A 15,305-nucleotide genomic window follows, 5' to 3' on the forward strand; every position below is an offset into this window, starting at 1 on the left:
TCCAGTGCTGCTTCAGGCATTTCTTTCCATCAGGTGATCAAACAGTGTTCCAGAACCTTAAGGGAAGTGATGATTACTTGATTTAGGAGCTCTGACTGAAGACAATCCAAGGTCTCCATTCAAAGTACTCCTTAATGCCACTTAACTCGGAGAAGATGCTGACTGCAGCTTGCTTTGCTTGGCACTTAACTTCATCCCCTTTTTGTTCAGAGCCTGAGAACAGAGAGCAGTTTGTACAGGCTTTCCACCCTTCTTCCCATGTTGTCCTGCAGCTGTGGAAGGAGGAGGAGGAGGACTTGGAAGCATCCCTTTGGCAGTGTGAGGTTAGCTGTTGGTGTGGACACTGGCTGAGGGATGATATCCCTATGTCACCCCTTGTTTGGGTGCCCAGGGTGGGGAGGAACAGCAGGAGGTAAAAGGGAACAGAGAAACTAAGACAAAGGTTGGGGACTGCAAGAGCTGTCAGGGAGATCCCCCAGAGGGGAGGAGGAGATGCAGAAGACAATAGAGGCAGTTAAGTGTCTTCACCCTCTTGGGTTTGGTAGTATGCGTAAGATTTATAGTGCTTTTCTACCATTTGAATTTATCCCTAGATAGTTTTAAAGCTTTTTTTTTTTTTTCTTTTTTTAATCCTGTTATAAAAAAATTTCCTGTGGGCAAAACTGAAACAAAAGCAAATGTTGCTTTTCCAGATTATGTCATTTAAAAAGTCACTCTAAATGGGTGTGAAAGTTGGATTAATTCTCTGTGCACCAGCACCATCTTCCATCAGAGATGTCATATATAGATGAAGAACAAATCACGCTCATTCACTGATTTAAGCAGAATTCCCATCCTTCAAACGACTTCAAAGCCAGGACGTGGGAAGTGACTTGTCCAACGTATAGTGGCTAATCTTGAAGGGGATTGAGGCAGTCTTATTTCTAAGCCTCTGCTTTAATTGCTGGGTTTGACATTACCTCTGTTCCCCCCAAACCCTCATTTTCAGTTTCCTTTCTTTTCGGCTTCTTCCATCTATACAGCAGTATAGAGATCATTAGCTTGATACTTCCACTCAAGAGGTCTGAATACAAACTTACATGAATATGATTACTATGGGCTGTACTATACAGATAGCCATTCTGTCTAAATCAGGATAGATACCATTAACAAATAACCTACCTGCAGCAGATTTCCTGTTTGGGGTTATCTGTTTTTCTGTAGACATGGTCTGATTTCCTGCACCACATTGACTCTTGCTTAATGAATTGCATTTAAAAGAAATTTGGTTTAAGTTGTTAATACGTCCTCCACATAAATACATGGGGAGAGGGAGAAATTTCCTGCTTTATGTATGTCATCTGCCACCTTAGAACAACCTTACGCAAGTTCACCTGGTAATTATATTAAACCTCATATTATATTAAAAACATATTAAACCTCACTCTTTAGTGTCCATATCAGCTGAATCCTCAACTTGTTTAGAAATCTGCTTCTGTTATGAAGTTATGTTTTCCTGGGCTGAAATTAAGAAATTTAATGACATTAAATTACCAAAAGTACATGCTTAGCCTGAATGTGTGGAAAATACATTATTATTATCAATCATGGCCTATATTTTAACATGATTCAAATATTACCTTGTAAAGGTTCATCTTTCTCTTTAAGGTGTAAGTTAGTTTGTGCTGTGCCACTAACTCCAAAATGTGTGTGTGTGTGTCTGTTTTTTCCCCACAGTTTTTGATGATGAAGAAGAAAGCAAATTGTCTTACACGGAAATTTATCAGGAGTACCAAGCACTGGTGAGTCTTGTTCACTGTCTGTGGCAGATTTCTAAGAAATGTAATTTAAAATGTTAAAGTAGGATTTAGACGAACTTCTGATGGGGTTATCTTTGTGATTTAGAGTATTCTAATGTTGCCTGTTATGTTACTCAGGAGTCCTTTCAGTCAGAGCTGTCATGCTTGAACACCAGATATGTAGAAAGGAAACTAACACACAGTCATATCCCTTATGCTGTGTTACCTGTTTTTCATTAAAATTAACATTTCCACTAGCTAAATACTGTACTTAAAGCTTGATAATGTTCATCTTTTCTGTCAAGTTAAAATAACCAACAGCAAAATGTCTGACATGTATAACTTGTGTTTTGTTCACTAATGAGTCTCATAAATCTTTTGAATTAACTTGCAATTATTGGAAAAAACTCCAGGAGATTTTTGGAGCATGTTTAAATAACTTCTAAACCAACGCACACAACTTTCTAAACAAGGCTTGGTAATACTTGATGTTAAAAGCGTCAATTGAATAAATACAGACTAAAAGCCATTTTTGCCCTGACCCTGAAGGGTTTCAGGCACACAGACTGGCAAAAAGCTGTTTACCTGCAGGGCAAAAAAATCGTAGAGTCGTAGAATGGTTTGGGTTGAAGGGACCTTAAGGCTTCTCCAGCTCCAACCCCCTGCCACGGGCAGGGACACCTTCCACTAGAGCAGGTTGCTCCAAGCCCCTGTGTCCAACCTGGCCTTGAACACTGCCAGGGATGGGGCAGCCACAGCTTCTCTGGGCACCCTGTGCCAGCGCCTCAGCACCCTCATAGTGACAAGTTGGGGTGGTGAGACACTGGTACAATACTAGCCAGGAGTCTGTGGAAAAGGTAGAGAAATGAGATTCTTGGGAACTGGAGAAACTAAAATCAGTAGTGATCAAATTTAGCAATAAAAATGCTTAGTTTGAACAGGTCATGAAAGTAAATAAAGGCTGATGTCAAAAAGAGCAGTTATACTATTGCAATGATTTTTTTTAGAGTTTAGAAAATATAGTGTCAGCAGAAAAGGGTATACAACTATGAAAAAATTCCTGATTCTTAGGGAAAAACCCCTTAGTAAGTAAGGCTTAAACTTTCTTACAGGTTGAAAAATTATTAGAAGACTATCTTAAAGAAGTTGGAATTAATGAAGAGAAATTTCAAGAAGCTTTTTCATCTCCTCTTGCAAAGACACACACTTCACAGGTATCTCCCTTTGTTAAGGAACGTACAGCTTTCATTTTTCACTTTATACTTTCACTAGTGTAGCAGGGTGGAGATGAAACTGCAAAGTTTTCTTGTTAAGAGTGTAATTTTATAAAAGATAATGTGTTTGTATTTGAACTTTGAAACTAAGGACAGATATTTGTGTGTCAGACACCTTTTAAGGTTCATCTTCTATGCTTTGTATTTTCTAAACCGGATCTCTCAGCTTAGGGTGTTTCTGTCACTTCTACTTGCAGCCACTTCTACTTGTCAGCTTTATGTTAGTCTTCAGCCCATTTACAGCAGCAAACTTAAAAAATAGACATATTCTGTAAAATAAAAGATGTTTTCCTCTGATTTTATAATAAACCTGTAAAACCTGTAAGACAAACATTGGCCTTGAGAAGACAAGACATGGTTGGGCAGCCCTTCCCCTGCTCAAAGATGTCTTTCAGAATTGCCTCAGGTATTTTGGGCAGAGGAGCAGGAGCTTCTGGTGCCAGTTCAGACTGGGCTCTGTTGACATACCTCCTCCTCGGTGTGTAACCAGCTTCCTCAGAGCACACGTTCCTCCCTCCAGCTTGGGCATTTATTCAGGAAGTCCATGAATTGCAGTTGGAAACTTACACTGGGAATCCCTCCAGGTTTTGTGCTAATATTATTGTAGATATGTTGATCTAAAGACATAAGCCATCAAATTCTCTTCTTGACTATCAGCTCAACCTGTCTGGCTGGAAAATAGATAGGAGAATTAAATATAATTATTAAAAACATGCTCCATAGAATTTAAACCTTAACATAACTCCAAGCAGACTGAGTTGGTTATGATTTCTCTGTGGTTTTTAATCCTGTGCATGTTTTCCCACAGGCCATTTTGCAGACAGTGTTGGCAGCAGAAGATTTTAGACTATTTAAAAAAATGATGGTACAGAAAAATATTGAAATGCAATTGCAAGCTCTTCGAATCATCAAAGAAAGAAATGGTAAGAAGTGGTGAATGTGGGCTTTCACTTCATCCTTTTAGTGTTCTGTGGATGACTGAGTAATCCTTTCATAACCAACTCTGGAATACTGGTTCAGTTCCAGTTCGAGTTAATGGAAAACATGCAGCTGGTATTACTGGGATTAGGATTTCAATACTCAGTCCCTGGCCTGTGTTCTCAGTGAGAGCTGCCTATACTCCTTTTTCAATTAACAGATTTTTCAGCTCTGTTTGTCTGAATCTTTCTGTGAAACGTAGCTTTTAAAGAATTTTGGTGATAATTTTGGGTGTTAAAGCAATTACATCAGTTCATCAACAGTGACAATATTCATAGTTTGAATTGTGCTACTTGCATAGCAGTGATGCTGTACAATCTGCTGTGCTTACTTTGCAATTCAGGCTGTACAGTTGCATATGAAAAACCCAGATAGAAAGCAGAAGCTATGGCTTCAGCATGCTAATACATGCTTTTAAAGAAGAGGAATTAATTTACACCCAGCTTTGCTGCTCTGCTGCTGTTTCTGAAAGGATTTTCATTTACCTGCTCCTTTCTTCCACGTCTTTAGTTTTACCATTTTGTTTTGTCTCCTTCCTGCATGATGGTTTTTGAGATTCATTTTTAAATGTCAGCTATCATGTAACAGGTAATTGTGAAGTGGTTCAGTTGGCCACGGCTAATCTGCAGTCTGTAGGAAATGCCATTTAATGGTCAGTGAGGAGTATGGCTTATGCTTTACCCTTGCATGTTTGAACTTCATGGGTTTGCCTTTTAGCTGCTAGCGATGATGCCCAGGATCTAGACTCTTTTTGGAAGCAGTTACAAAGAGGAAGAATTAGATGGGTTTTCTTTCTGCTCTCTGTCAGAAGACTGATTCTAAATGGAGTATAAAGTAATTTTCTTCAGAGAAATGCATAAATTTTGCCATGATTTTTTTGTAGGTGTGTTGCCTGACTGTTTGACAGAGGGTTCTGATGTATTCAGTGAAATTGAACAAGAAGAAATGAAAATACTGAGGGAGGTTCTAAGGTAAGAATGAATCCGTCCTACTTTGTACATTGTTTTAAAATAAAACATGAAGATATGTAGGGCCTAATTCCTGCAGTCTCTCCCAGGAAAGTGCCTTCATCTTACAGGTGACATGAATGTTCTTGGCAAAGTGCTACCTAAGAGAACATGAATGGTGCTCGATGGTGGGTGTCATCAGGAGTATTTAAAGACAGAGAGAGAACTGCTCCACCACGATGAAACTGGTGATGCATGGAATGATGTGCAGCTTTAAGACCCCCACCATTTCCATTCTCCCTGAATCTCCAAGTAGACTTGGACCTGGGTTAGATGCCTTTGGACAAGAGGAGCACGTTAGCTGTAACCCGTTCAGGGAACACGCTAAACATCAAAGCCTTGGGAAGGCAAATGCTCCTTTTGCAGTAGGCTTTATTCCTTTCTATAGCTTCCTTCTTAGTTGTGTTCAATGACTATTGCCCTGATCAAAAAAGATGCATGAGAACTGATGTGACTTCTATGGATTCTCCTCCTCTCCCCATTCACATATATATAAACATAATCTTAAGCAAAAAATAGCAGATGTACCCATTCACGTTATATTAAATCATGGTATTTTCCCTCTGTATTCTGAAAGTACTTCCCTTCTTGACTTCAAATGAGCAAATGACAGGATAGATAAGCTCTGGAAATTCTTACACGATTGTTTGTACACAGGGAAGGACAGACTGAGGATGGTGGGTTCTGTGTGTTTCTATTAAGTATTTGTTTCTATTAAGAGTGCGTTTGAATTTAAATCATGGGAGTATTTTGGATACTAACAATTATTCTGGTTTTGTAATTGTTTTGATAGTCCTCAAATATTTCAGCAGTGCTAAATTTACCTGAAAGTCACTAATACTGAAGAAGTTTTGAGCATTTACTTGTATTTTGTGCTACAGAAAATCTAAGGAAGAATATGAAATAGAGCAAGAAAGAAAGAGGACTGAAGAAGTGAGTATCTTACCTTTCCAGATGGGTCACGTTGACCATTAAGGAATACTCTGATCTGCTGTCCCAGCTGTCAACTGTACCACTTTAAGGCAGTGTGTGCCATCCTAAGCAAACAAAGGGGCTGTCAGGAAGGTCTGACTGGCACTGCTTTTTGAAAGGTCTGGTCTGTTATGTTTTCCTTGATGGTAACATTGACACCATCAACCATCAGCATTTGCTAGAGTTCATATAAAAGCGTATTCCCTCTCCAGTATCTGAATGCTAAAATCCTGCTAACGGATGTCAACCTTTCAGATCCAGAGAGCATCTGAATTACTAATATTGTCAAGATCAAAGAGACTTCAAAGTATAAGCTTCTTAAAGATTACAGCATTCATAATCCTTCAGGAATTTTAAGGATCGCTTTGTAGACAGTGTAGTTATTCATTAAGTCTGCACAGTACTGCCAGAACCTAATCACCAGGAGCCAGAAATCCTCTCCAAGTTAGACCATCACTTGGTCTCCATCAGAAGAAACCATGTAGAAAGGTGAATTCAGAAAACTGAATGTAAACAGGGATGGGCTCAATTGCCGATTGCTCAGCAACAAACTGAAATCGAAATTGGTTTTGACAAGGGCCTGTAGGGACAGGACAAGGGGAATGGCTTGAACCTGCCAGAGGGGAGACTGAGATGAGCTCTGAGGCAGAAGCTCTTCCCTGTGAGGGTGCTGAGGCGCTGGCACAGGGTGCCCAGAGAAGCTGTGGCTGCCCCATCCCTGGCAGTGTTCAAGGCCACGTTGGACACAGGGGCTTGGAGCAACCTGCTCTAGTGGAAGGTGTCCCTGCCGGTGGCAGGGGTTGGAGCTGGATGAGCTTTAAGGTCGAATGTAGCTACTTTGTTATTGACACCGTGTTTCCAGTCCTACTCCCACTTCACAACAGTGGTAGCAATGCTACTGAATGCAAGTCCTGAACACTTGCATATTATAACAAATTAAGCCCCTGTCCCAGTGTCTAAGTGGTGAGAGAACTTTTCTTTCCCATATTACAATGACATTCCAGGAAATGAGTCACATCTTCTACTGGATTTCTTACAAAACTACTGGGAAACTCAAGCTTTGGCTCATTTTAAGAATTGAAGTTGCATTAAGATGCAGGCTTACCCAAATCCATATAGACCAGCCAAGAATATCAATGTTCTTGATAAATAAGCCAGATTACAGAAGGCCCAGTCAAGTTTACCTTGATAGTTATTATTCAATAATATGTTTTTGTTAGAGAATGTTTTAATACAAAATAATTCAATGTTTTGATGGATGCTGGAGGGTCCTGACATGAATTAGATGGTTGATGAACAGTGTAAACATTTTCTGGGCAAATCCCAGTTGTCTTTGCTATTTTGAGAGATGGGTTGTGTTGTCAAGATGTCAATCAATAGTGTCAGAGATTTTCCAGTCCTGTTGTTTCCATTCAGCTGATGATTTCTCTGTTTCTGTGGAAACTTCAACAGAAGTTCCTGCTTCTCCTATTGCACTGTGTTTTTCTGGTGGACAACAGAGGTTTGCTTGAAAGACACAGGCAAAGTTGGCAAAAACCCCAACCCCACATTGTCTATTTGGGAAACAAAAAACCAATTCACCCAATATTCCAAACTCTGATTGTTGTTTAGGGAACAGGCTTTCAACTAAACCAAAAAATACTGGCTTATGATTGTAAGCCAGTGGGAACCTTCCTGTTACTAAACCACAGTAAGTAGTTTGCTTTTGTTCACATTGACAACGCAGTATATAGTGTAAATAACACAATTTGAACTCAAAGGTCTCTTGGGAGCTTTTTTCGGGTTGACAGTTGAAGTGTAGTGCCAGGAAATGTAATGCTTGCTTTTGTCTGTTCTTTAATTCAAGGCACGTGATAAAGCCAAGTCCCCAGCTGTTACCTGCAGTCCTCCAGGAGACGCGAGAGCAGCTGTTAAAGTTAAGGAACCCACTGAGGGAGCTCGCAGTTCGGAAGAAACTCCAAAAATGCCATTAGGTAATTTAATGGCCAAGTGTGATTCTGTGTGCAATAGGGCACTGTTTTCAAGGTGTGGGAGGCTTCACAGGTAGAAACATTTGAAGAACCTGGCTGGATAGGCTGGGAGTAAAGCATCCCTAGTTTTGAGGTTCACCCTGCTCTGAGCAGGGCATTTGCAGTGGGTGACCTGCAGAAATGCCTCCAACCAGAGTTGTTTTATTACTCAGTGATGTTCTAAGTCATCTCCAGCTGGAGGAGCCACAGCTTCTCTGGGCACCCTGGGCCAGCGCCTCAGCACCCTCACAGGGAAGAGCTTCTGCCTCAGAGCTCATCTCAGTCTCCCCTCTGGCAGGTTAAAGCCATTCCCCTTGGCCTGTCCCTCCATCCCTTGTCCAAAGTACCTCTTTTTAGGGGCCTACAATTTTCCCCTTTTTATTACTAGCTTTCAAAACCCAGATATTGTATTTGCACTAGGAGAGAGATTAAATAATCCTTTACACCATAAGGACCTCTACTGTAATGAACTATAAATTATCAAATGTCTGGAATGAATGTAATTCCACATCCAGTGTTCCAATAAGCACTGGCACAAGGTGCCCAGAGGAGCTGTGGCTGCCCCATCCCTGGCAGTGTTCAAGGCCAGGTTGGACACAGGGGCTTGGAGCAACCTGCTCTAGTGGAAGGTGTCCCTGCCCGTGGCAGGGGTTGGAGCTGGAGGAGCTTGAAGGTCCCTTCAGCCCAAACCAGGCTGGGATCCTATAAATGTGATTTTCATTATTTACGTTTCCTGGTTTTGAAGAGGCATTTGGCTGTTGGAAGAAACAGAGATTTACTTATTTGATATATTTCTGTTCTTTCTTATTGCTACTTAGAGGAATCTCAGAAACCCGTGAGGGAAAACTTAAAACCCATCCGTGCGTTACCCAACGGAGCAGAAAGCTCACCTCAGCCATCTGGCACCAAAGGGAAAGGCGACAGTAAGAAAAGGTCAGCTGGAAAATGTCCCGAAAATGCAGCACAAAAAGCTGGGATGAAAGGACCTGTAAGTTCAAAACAAACAAGGAAAAACCCCAAACGCAGAACTAGAAAGCAAAAAGACAGGACTACGTTCTGAATATGTATTTAAGAGTATTAAATTTAAATATCTATTTTCTGTTCTTTTAATCAGGTGGCTTTGGTTTGGGTTGGTTTGTTTTTAACCCAGCACGCAAACACTCTTTTATAGTATTCACCAGTCTAATCTGCATGAAGTCCAGATCATCGTTCTAGTTTTAGAACAGAACCCAGCACTCAGCATTTGTCCTGTGATCATTTCTTGGGAGACAGCTCTGGCTCGAAACCTCAACTTGGAGGTTTTTTCCAGCTAGTGATTTTGGAGGCAAACAGGATGTAACTGCTTCTGTCTCATGTAACATGCATTCCAAAAATTAATGTCAAACGATGTAAAAAACCAATTCCAGAACTCCTCAGAAGTTGAAAAGCAGGAGCTGAAGCAACGCGAGGACTACCTGAAGAAAAAACGAGACATGCTGATGGCTACAAAGAAAGAGTCAAGAAATAATGCACTGTTACCAACAGACTCTGCACAGAAAGAAGAGGAATCACCACCTAAAGAGGTGAACATTCCAACATCTTAACCCTCCTGACCGCTTTCTGAAAACCACAGATGGTTTCAGTGTTGCAGCAGGATAAACAAAACACATGGGGGAAGCAGGGAGGCCGTATTTTCAAGTTACTGGGTTTGCAGCAGTTCATAGGCTAGAAGGTTCAGTGATGAAGTCAGAATTATCTTGCTTCAGTATCATCAAATCCTCAGGGTAATGTACAATTATGAACAGCCAAAATGCTGGTTTCCTCCTAGTCCGTGACCTGCTGTTTGGGTTCCCTCCAATCTCTGGGATTTTATTTTTTCCCCAGCTGAAATGGGAAAAACATTTTTCTTTCATGAAGTCTTATTTTAGGGAGGTAACAAATTTGTTCTGCTCATTTGTTCTGAGAGTTGGAGAAACCCTTGATTTCTGTCCATCAACCACTGGAATAGAAGCCACACGACGATGGCGATAACATTTAGGGAAGACAAAGCACTCTGAAGGGTGGATGCTGCTGTCACCTCCCCAGTTGCCTCCAACTCTGTGACAGTTGGAGGCATAGGACAGGGTGAAAACAGAATCCTGTGACAGGATAAATCCCTACCAACAGAGAGGTCTTTTTCCAAGGAAAACCAACAAACAAAACTCTTTCTGTTCGTCATTGTTGTGGTCAATATGACTTAACACATTTACCACAAATAGGCCTGATCTACATCTGTATGAAAAGAAATGCTTGAAAACTCCCCACACAAATGAGGGAACTCGTAGAAGAGCCTAAACCTCACACAAATCAAGGTGATAACTGTTAGAAGTGTCACTGCTCTTGACAGAGCACGTACTTAAAACCTTCTGTTGCCTCAGGTGTTTCTCAGAGTTGCTGAGCATTTTATTATGCTCACAACATGCCAAAATACTGTTGATGGGGAAACTTCCCTCACAGCTGAGCAGCACTAGTTCTAACCAAGTTTAGTCCTCTCCAAAAGATCGGTACAGTGCAGTGGACAAGAGGCAGAGCGATGTACAGAGCCACTATCCCCATCCCGGGATCCACTTCATAAAACACGGGGTAATACCATGTTTTAACATCCTTGTGGAGAGCCCATAAGGCTGCTGCAGCCTCAGGTTTGCCCGTGATGGCACTTGCCCTGTGGTTCACTGCAGTGTTTGTTCACTTTGGGTTTTAGGAGCTGTCAGAAGAGAAACAGAAGTTGCTCCAGAAGAGGAAGATGCTCGCAGAAAAGCTGAAAGAAGAAGTTATCAATAAGCGGTAATTTTAAGCAGCTCATTGCAGACCCCAAGAACATGAGTATGTTTTTAGAGTAAGTTACAGAATCAGCAACTGAACGGAGCTGCTTTCCAGTATTACCCTTAGTTTTATAGAACTTTCAGACAAGCACCTCAGTACTTCATGTATATTTAAAATTACACTGAAATACACTAAAAACACGTATTTTCCAGAATGCTGGAAACTCACTTTCACCGGGACACGTTCACCCATTTAACATCATTGCAACACACGGATCAGTTTCTAAACTGCTGGCCTCAACCACTTAATATTATATAGAGCAAAAGCAGATCCCGAGATCTGTTAAAGTAATTCCTACAGGAATAGCTCTGAGTTAGGAATTTTAACTTCTTATTTTTCAAATTAGAGAACTTGGTTCTTCTTATTAGCATACACAGACTGGTTTGGGTTGGAAAGGACCTCAAAGATCATCCAGTTCCAACCCCCTGCCATGGGCACCAAACACCTCGCACCAGACCATGTCACCCGAAGCTCTGTCCAGCTGCTGTTTTTCAGCTGCACAAAGTAATAAAGTCTCATTTCACAAGGAAGTGCAACTACAACCATGTATTTGAGAAAGGTATTTGAGAAAGACAGCTTGGAGTCAAGACATTAACAGAGTAACTCAGGATTACATTGGTTTATGTATTTTTGGGGCAATTTACCAGTCCTTTGTTCCAGTTTTGCTGTAAATGCAGCTGAGTAAAAGTAATTGCTTTAATTGCACAGCTTGGGAGTTTCAAAGTGGAAATCTTTTAAAGTAAATCTTTACTGGTTGGGCTTTGACAGGCGTGGGACAATATCCTCTGCTCAGTGTCACAGCCTGGTTTTGGTTGGAAGGGACCTTAAAGCTCATCCAGTTCCAACCCCCTGCTACAGGCAGGGACACCCTCCACTAGAGCAGGTTGCTCCAAGCCCCGTCCAACCACATCACTGCATAGTTGGCTGCAACACTTAACGCGCATTAAAAGCACAAACTCAACCACTTCAAGTGTCATGTAACTTTTTATTAAAATAGCATTTATAACTGGTACACGTTGGCAGATGTTCTGTTCTTTCCCCAAAAGAGCGGCAGTGGAAGGACCCCAGGCACAGGAGCACAGCTGCCCACAGGCAGAACCCAGCAGCACCAACCAGGCCATGCTGGGAACAGCATCCACGGGGTGGGGGGACAGACCCAGGTGAAAAGGGTGCTGCTGCACCTCGTCTGCTACAGGGATTTGAGGGCTTTTTCTTAAATGGGACATCTAATGCCACTTTACAGTCTTCTAGTAACTATAAAAATTCATTACATTCTTGTTCTTGCTGTAAAAATCCTCATGTTGGTCTGAGTGTGGTTTTAAAGCTCCTGACAGTACTTGAGGGACGAGCTGGGGTGGTGGGGAGCAGAGGAAGGACTAACACGCTTCAGGCAGAGACCCTTGGAGAGCTTGGTTTGGGTGGCAGTGAAAGAGCCTCAGGACAGTTTGGGTCCACAGAGCAGGAGAATACATTTTTCAGCCTCAGGTTAGTAAAGGCACATACACTGCTCGAGGAGCACGTGTGGTGCTGGAAGAAGTTAAATCATCTTTAGAACGGAGAGAAGACTCATCAGGAAGGAAACCAGATGATCACCAACACATGATGATGACGCTGCAGCTCCGCTTTACCAGCAAAGACTTCCTTGGATCTCTGTGTCGGAAGCAATTCATTCCTCGGGTGAAGGAGTCCCATTCCTGGCTGCCTGGAGCCACAAAGGGCACCACCACTGTCCCCAGGTCCACTCATCCATCCAAACGCTTGTGGTTAGCTTATGCGTTGGGAGGAGCTCACACATTCCCTTTGGGATTTCATCTAGTGGTACAGAGTTACTTTTCAAACTGCATGGATAACTAACCTTAACAAATCCTCTAAGATGGCCACATTTAAAATCCAGAGTTAACTTCCCATGTGTAACAAACCAAACCAAAGCAATGCTTCTGGAATTACAGGGTCACATTTTAATTCCTGAATTTTACAGTTCATTAATATCACCACATGTATACAAATGGTGTAAAACAAGTACAGTGGTATTTTTAATACAAAATAAACTTCTGTTTTATGGAAAAAAACTATACTTCATATCTACACGGACAGCCCATCTTTTTCCAAACAATAGCTAAAATTAAAACTAACTACAAAAATCTCCAAAACAGAGAAACTGCTTCAGTTTAAACTATTCCAGGAGAAATGGACCCACAACACACATTACGAGTGATCTATGTGGTGGATTGCAGCTGGTTTTAACATTTCTGACACGTCAGTTGTCGCTGGGGAGCTTCCTCTCACTTCCTCATGATCTCAGATCACACGTGGGCAAACTAACATTGAAGTATTTACAGTTCACTTGCTGCTCTTGGACATAAAACCTGGCCTCTTTGCCTCTAGCCACTCGCCACCAACTCACCTCTGTTTGTCACAGTTTGCTCACCTACGTGGAATGTGCTTTGATGGGTTAAAAAAGCAGCTTTCGTACGACACCCAGGTTCAGGTGCTGCTTGTGGATCCTGCCCCAGCGCCTGGTGTTCCACGAGGAACAATTCCATCTTGGTCCAAAGTGACTTCGGTGTTCACAACGCTGCTCAGCTCCTCGCGGTCACCAAGGCAGCGGTGTTGCCGATGACCACCTCAATTACACCTCACCAACGGGAAAGGGCTCACTGCTCCATGGAGAGACAGCTCACCTCGCATCCCAGCCAGCAATTCCAATCGGGATCCTTCCCACCGCGAAGCCGGCGGCTGGCCGGGTGCGCCGCTGCCGCACCAGCAGCTCCTGGAGGTACTGTGGAAGCGCCTGCTCCTTGGCATGGCTGTTACTGGATGTCGAATTGAAACACCAAGCAAACCCATCTGCCTGGACTCCAGCTTCCGTTCGCTCCTCTTGAAAAACACAAATGAAAACCTTCTTCCGAACTGGTGTGAACAAGTCAGCATGCACTGGAACTGCAGCGTCCCTCCCTCCGGCCAACCTCGAGAAATGCCACTGAACTGCTAAGAAATGGTCCCCAAATCTGGATTGTTCTTCTGCAAACAGTTAGTTTTCCCTTAAGTTTTAAAAGAGGCATTGCTAAAAGAACACAACGGACAGCACCATTACAAAATTAAGATTACCAGGTTTGAAACTGAAGCTTGAATTGTTATTTTTTTTCTCTCCTAGTTCTGTTAAACACTGGGGAAACCCTGCAATAGTATTTAGAAAGTGTTTACACCCCATTCCCTCCCTGCCCTCCCGACACCTGAGCCTTTCCTCGCCGAGGAGCCAGCATCCAGGTTCTCTGAACACCAACCCACTGCTTTTGATTTCATTTTTCACTTTGTTGACAGCCTGAATGGCAGACTCCTGACTTACTAGAAAGATATTCAGTTCCTTGGAAGCTTTGTGTTTACAGAACTAACCCTTTCTAGCTGATACACTGAGTTTCTTTTGCTACTCCTTGTATTACTTATATACTCATGGGAGAAAGCTTTCTGAATCAGATTCCTTTTAGCTCTTAAAACAGTTGCAGCATTTGAAACCCCATAATAAAAAGTTTTTATTCCAAAGTTTTGGTTTCATTTATGAACCCAAACGAGGTCTTTTTCTTGGAGACGCCTCCTCCTCTTCGTCATCATCTTCATCATCAGGATAATCCACGAGGCCAACTAGACTTCCCTGCCGATTCCAGAAAGAAGGAAAAAAAAGAAAATCTCACATTGAAAAGAATACCCAGGAACGAGCAGTTTTAGTACCTAACCCCCACCAACCTGCCCAGGACACCCGTGCCTGCTGCAGAAGGTTTCTTGGTGATGCCTTTTTCATTCCAAGACCCATTTGTCCCGAGAATGTTTCGGAACCTCTGGTTAGAAACTACTGGAACTTCCTTGTGCCTCTGGATCCGGCCTCAAAAAGTGATCTGTAAATAATTCTAAGCTCCCAACTGGACAGACTGAATGTCACCTGCACCCTCACACCCCTTCTGCTGCCGAGTCTTAGGGGGGTGCAATAAAATTTTGACCACACTTTGCTGTAGCCTCTTGGGAGCCAACAGCTGAAGATTAAAGTAACACACGACTGTGTAAGAGGGAATGGAGGGATCACCTACTGTATTTCATCTGCTTAAAAACCCTTATTAATTCCCCAATTTGGCAACGGGGGCACTAACATAATTCACAGAAAGCCCAATCTCACATGTGTATCACACACACAGAGCAGCAACTGCACAGTTAAAAAAGCAAGCAGAGGGCAGTATGCAGAGGATGTGGAATTAAACTGTGCCTACCAGAACACCAACAGTCTCCAGTCCCACCTAATACTTTCTTAAACCTTCCCCCAAACTAGCAATGGTTTAACTAGACAGGACTTTGGATGAATTCATATACAAAAAGAATTACAGAATCCCAGAATGGTTTGGGTTGAAGGGACCTTAAAGCTCCTCCAGCTCCAACCCCTGCCACGGGCAGGGACACCTT

The 15,305-nt window shown here is 42.3% G+C and overlaps 2 protein-coding genes across 2 annotated transcripts in view; one reads left to right on the forward strand and one right to left on the reverse strand.

Annotated features, from left to right (window-relative positions):
- Nucleotides 1-1,721: 1,721 nt before the first annotated feature.
- Nucleotides 1,722-10,824, forward strand: CFAP36 (cilia and flagella associated protein 36; the record flags this gene model as incomplete). The annotated part of the gene is made up of 9 exons (XM_010024643.1): nt 1,722-1,781; nt 2,891-2,992; nt 3,861-3,975; nt 4,914-5,001; nt 5,919-5,970; nt 7,856-7,982; nt 8,837-9,006; nt 9,425-9,580; nt 10,738-10,824. Coding segments are annotated over 9 exons (957 nt in total), but the record flags the coding sequence as incomplete, so codon positions are not given.
- A 3,345-nt stretch (nt 10,825-14,169) lies between these two features.
- The window catches only part of SMEK2 (SMEK homolog 2, suppressor of mek1 (Dictyostelium)), a gene marked incomplete at its 5' end in the record, with an annotated part of 10,866 nt that continues 9,730 nt past the window's right edge, over nt 14,170-15,305 (reverse strand). Inside the window, one exon of the mRNA XM_010024645.1 lies at nt 14,170-14,508. Coding sequence (XP_010022947.1) covers nt 14,413-14,508 — 96 coding nt within the window. The remainder of the gene's footprint in view (nt 14,509-15,305) is intronic.

The sequence above is a fragment of the Nestor notabilis genome, unplaced genomic scaffold (genome assembly GCF_000696875.1).
Source record: "Nestor notabilis isolate BGI_N333 unplaced genomic scaffold, ASM69687v1 scaffold30981, whole genome shotgun sequence".
NCBI lineage: Eukaryota > Metazoa > Chordata > Aves > Psittaciformes > Psittacidae > Nestor > Nestor notabilis.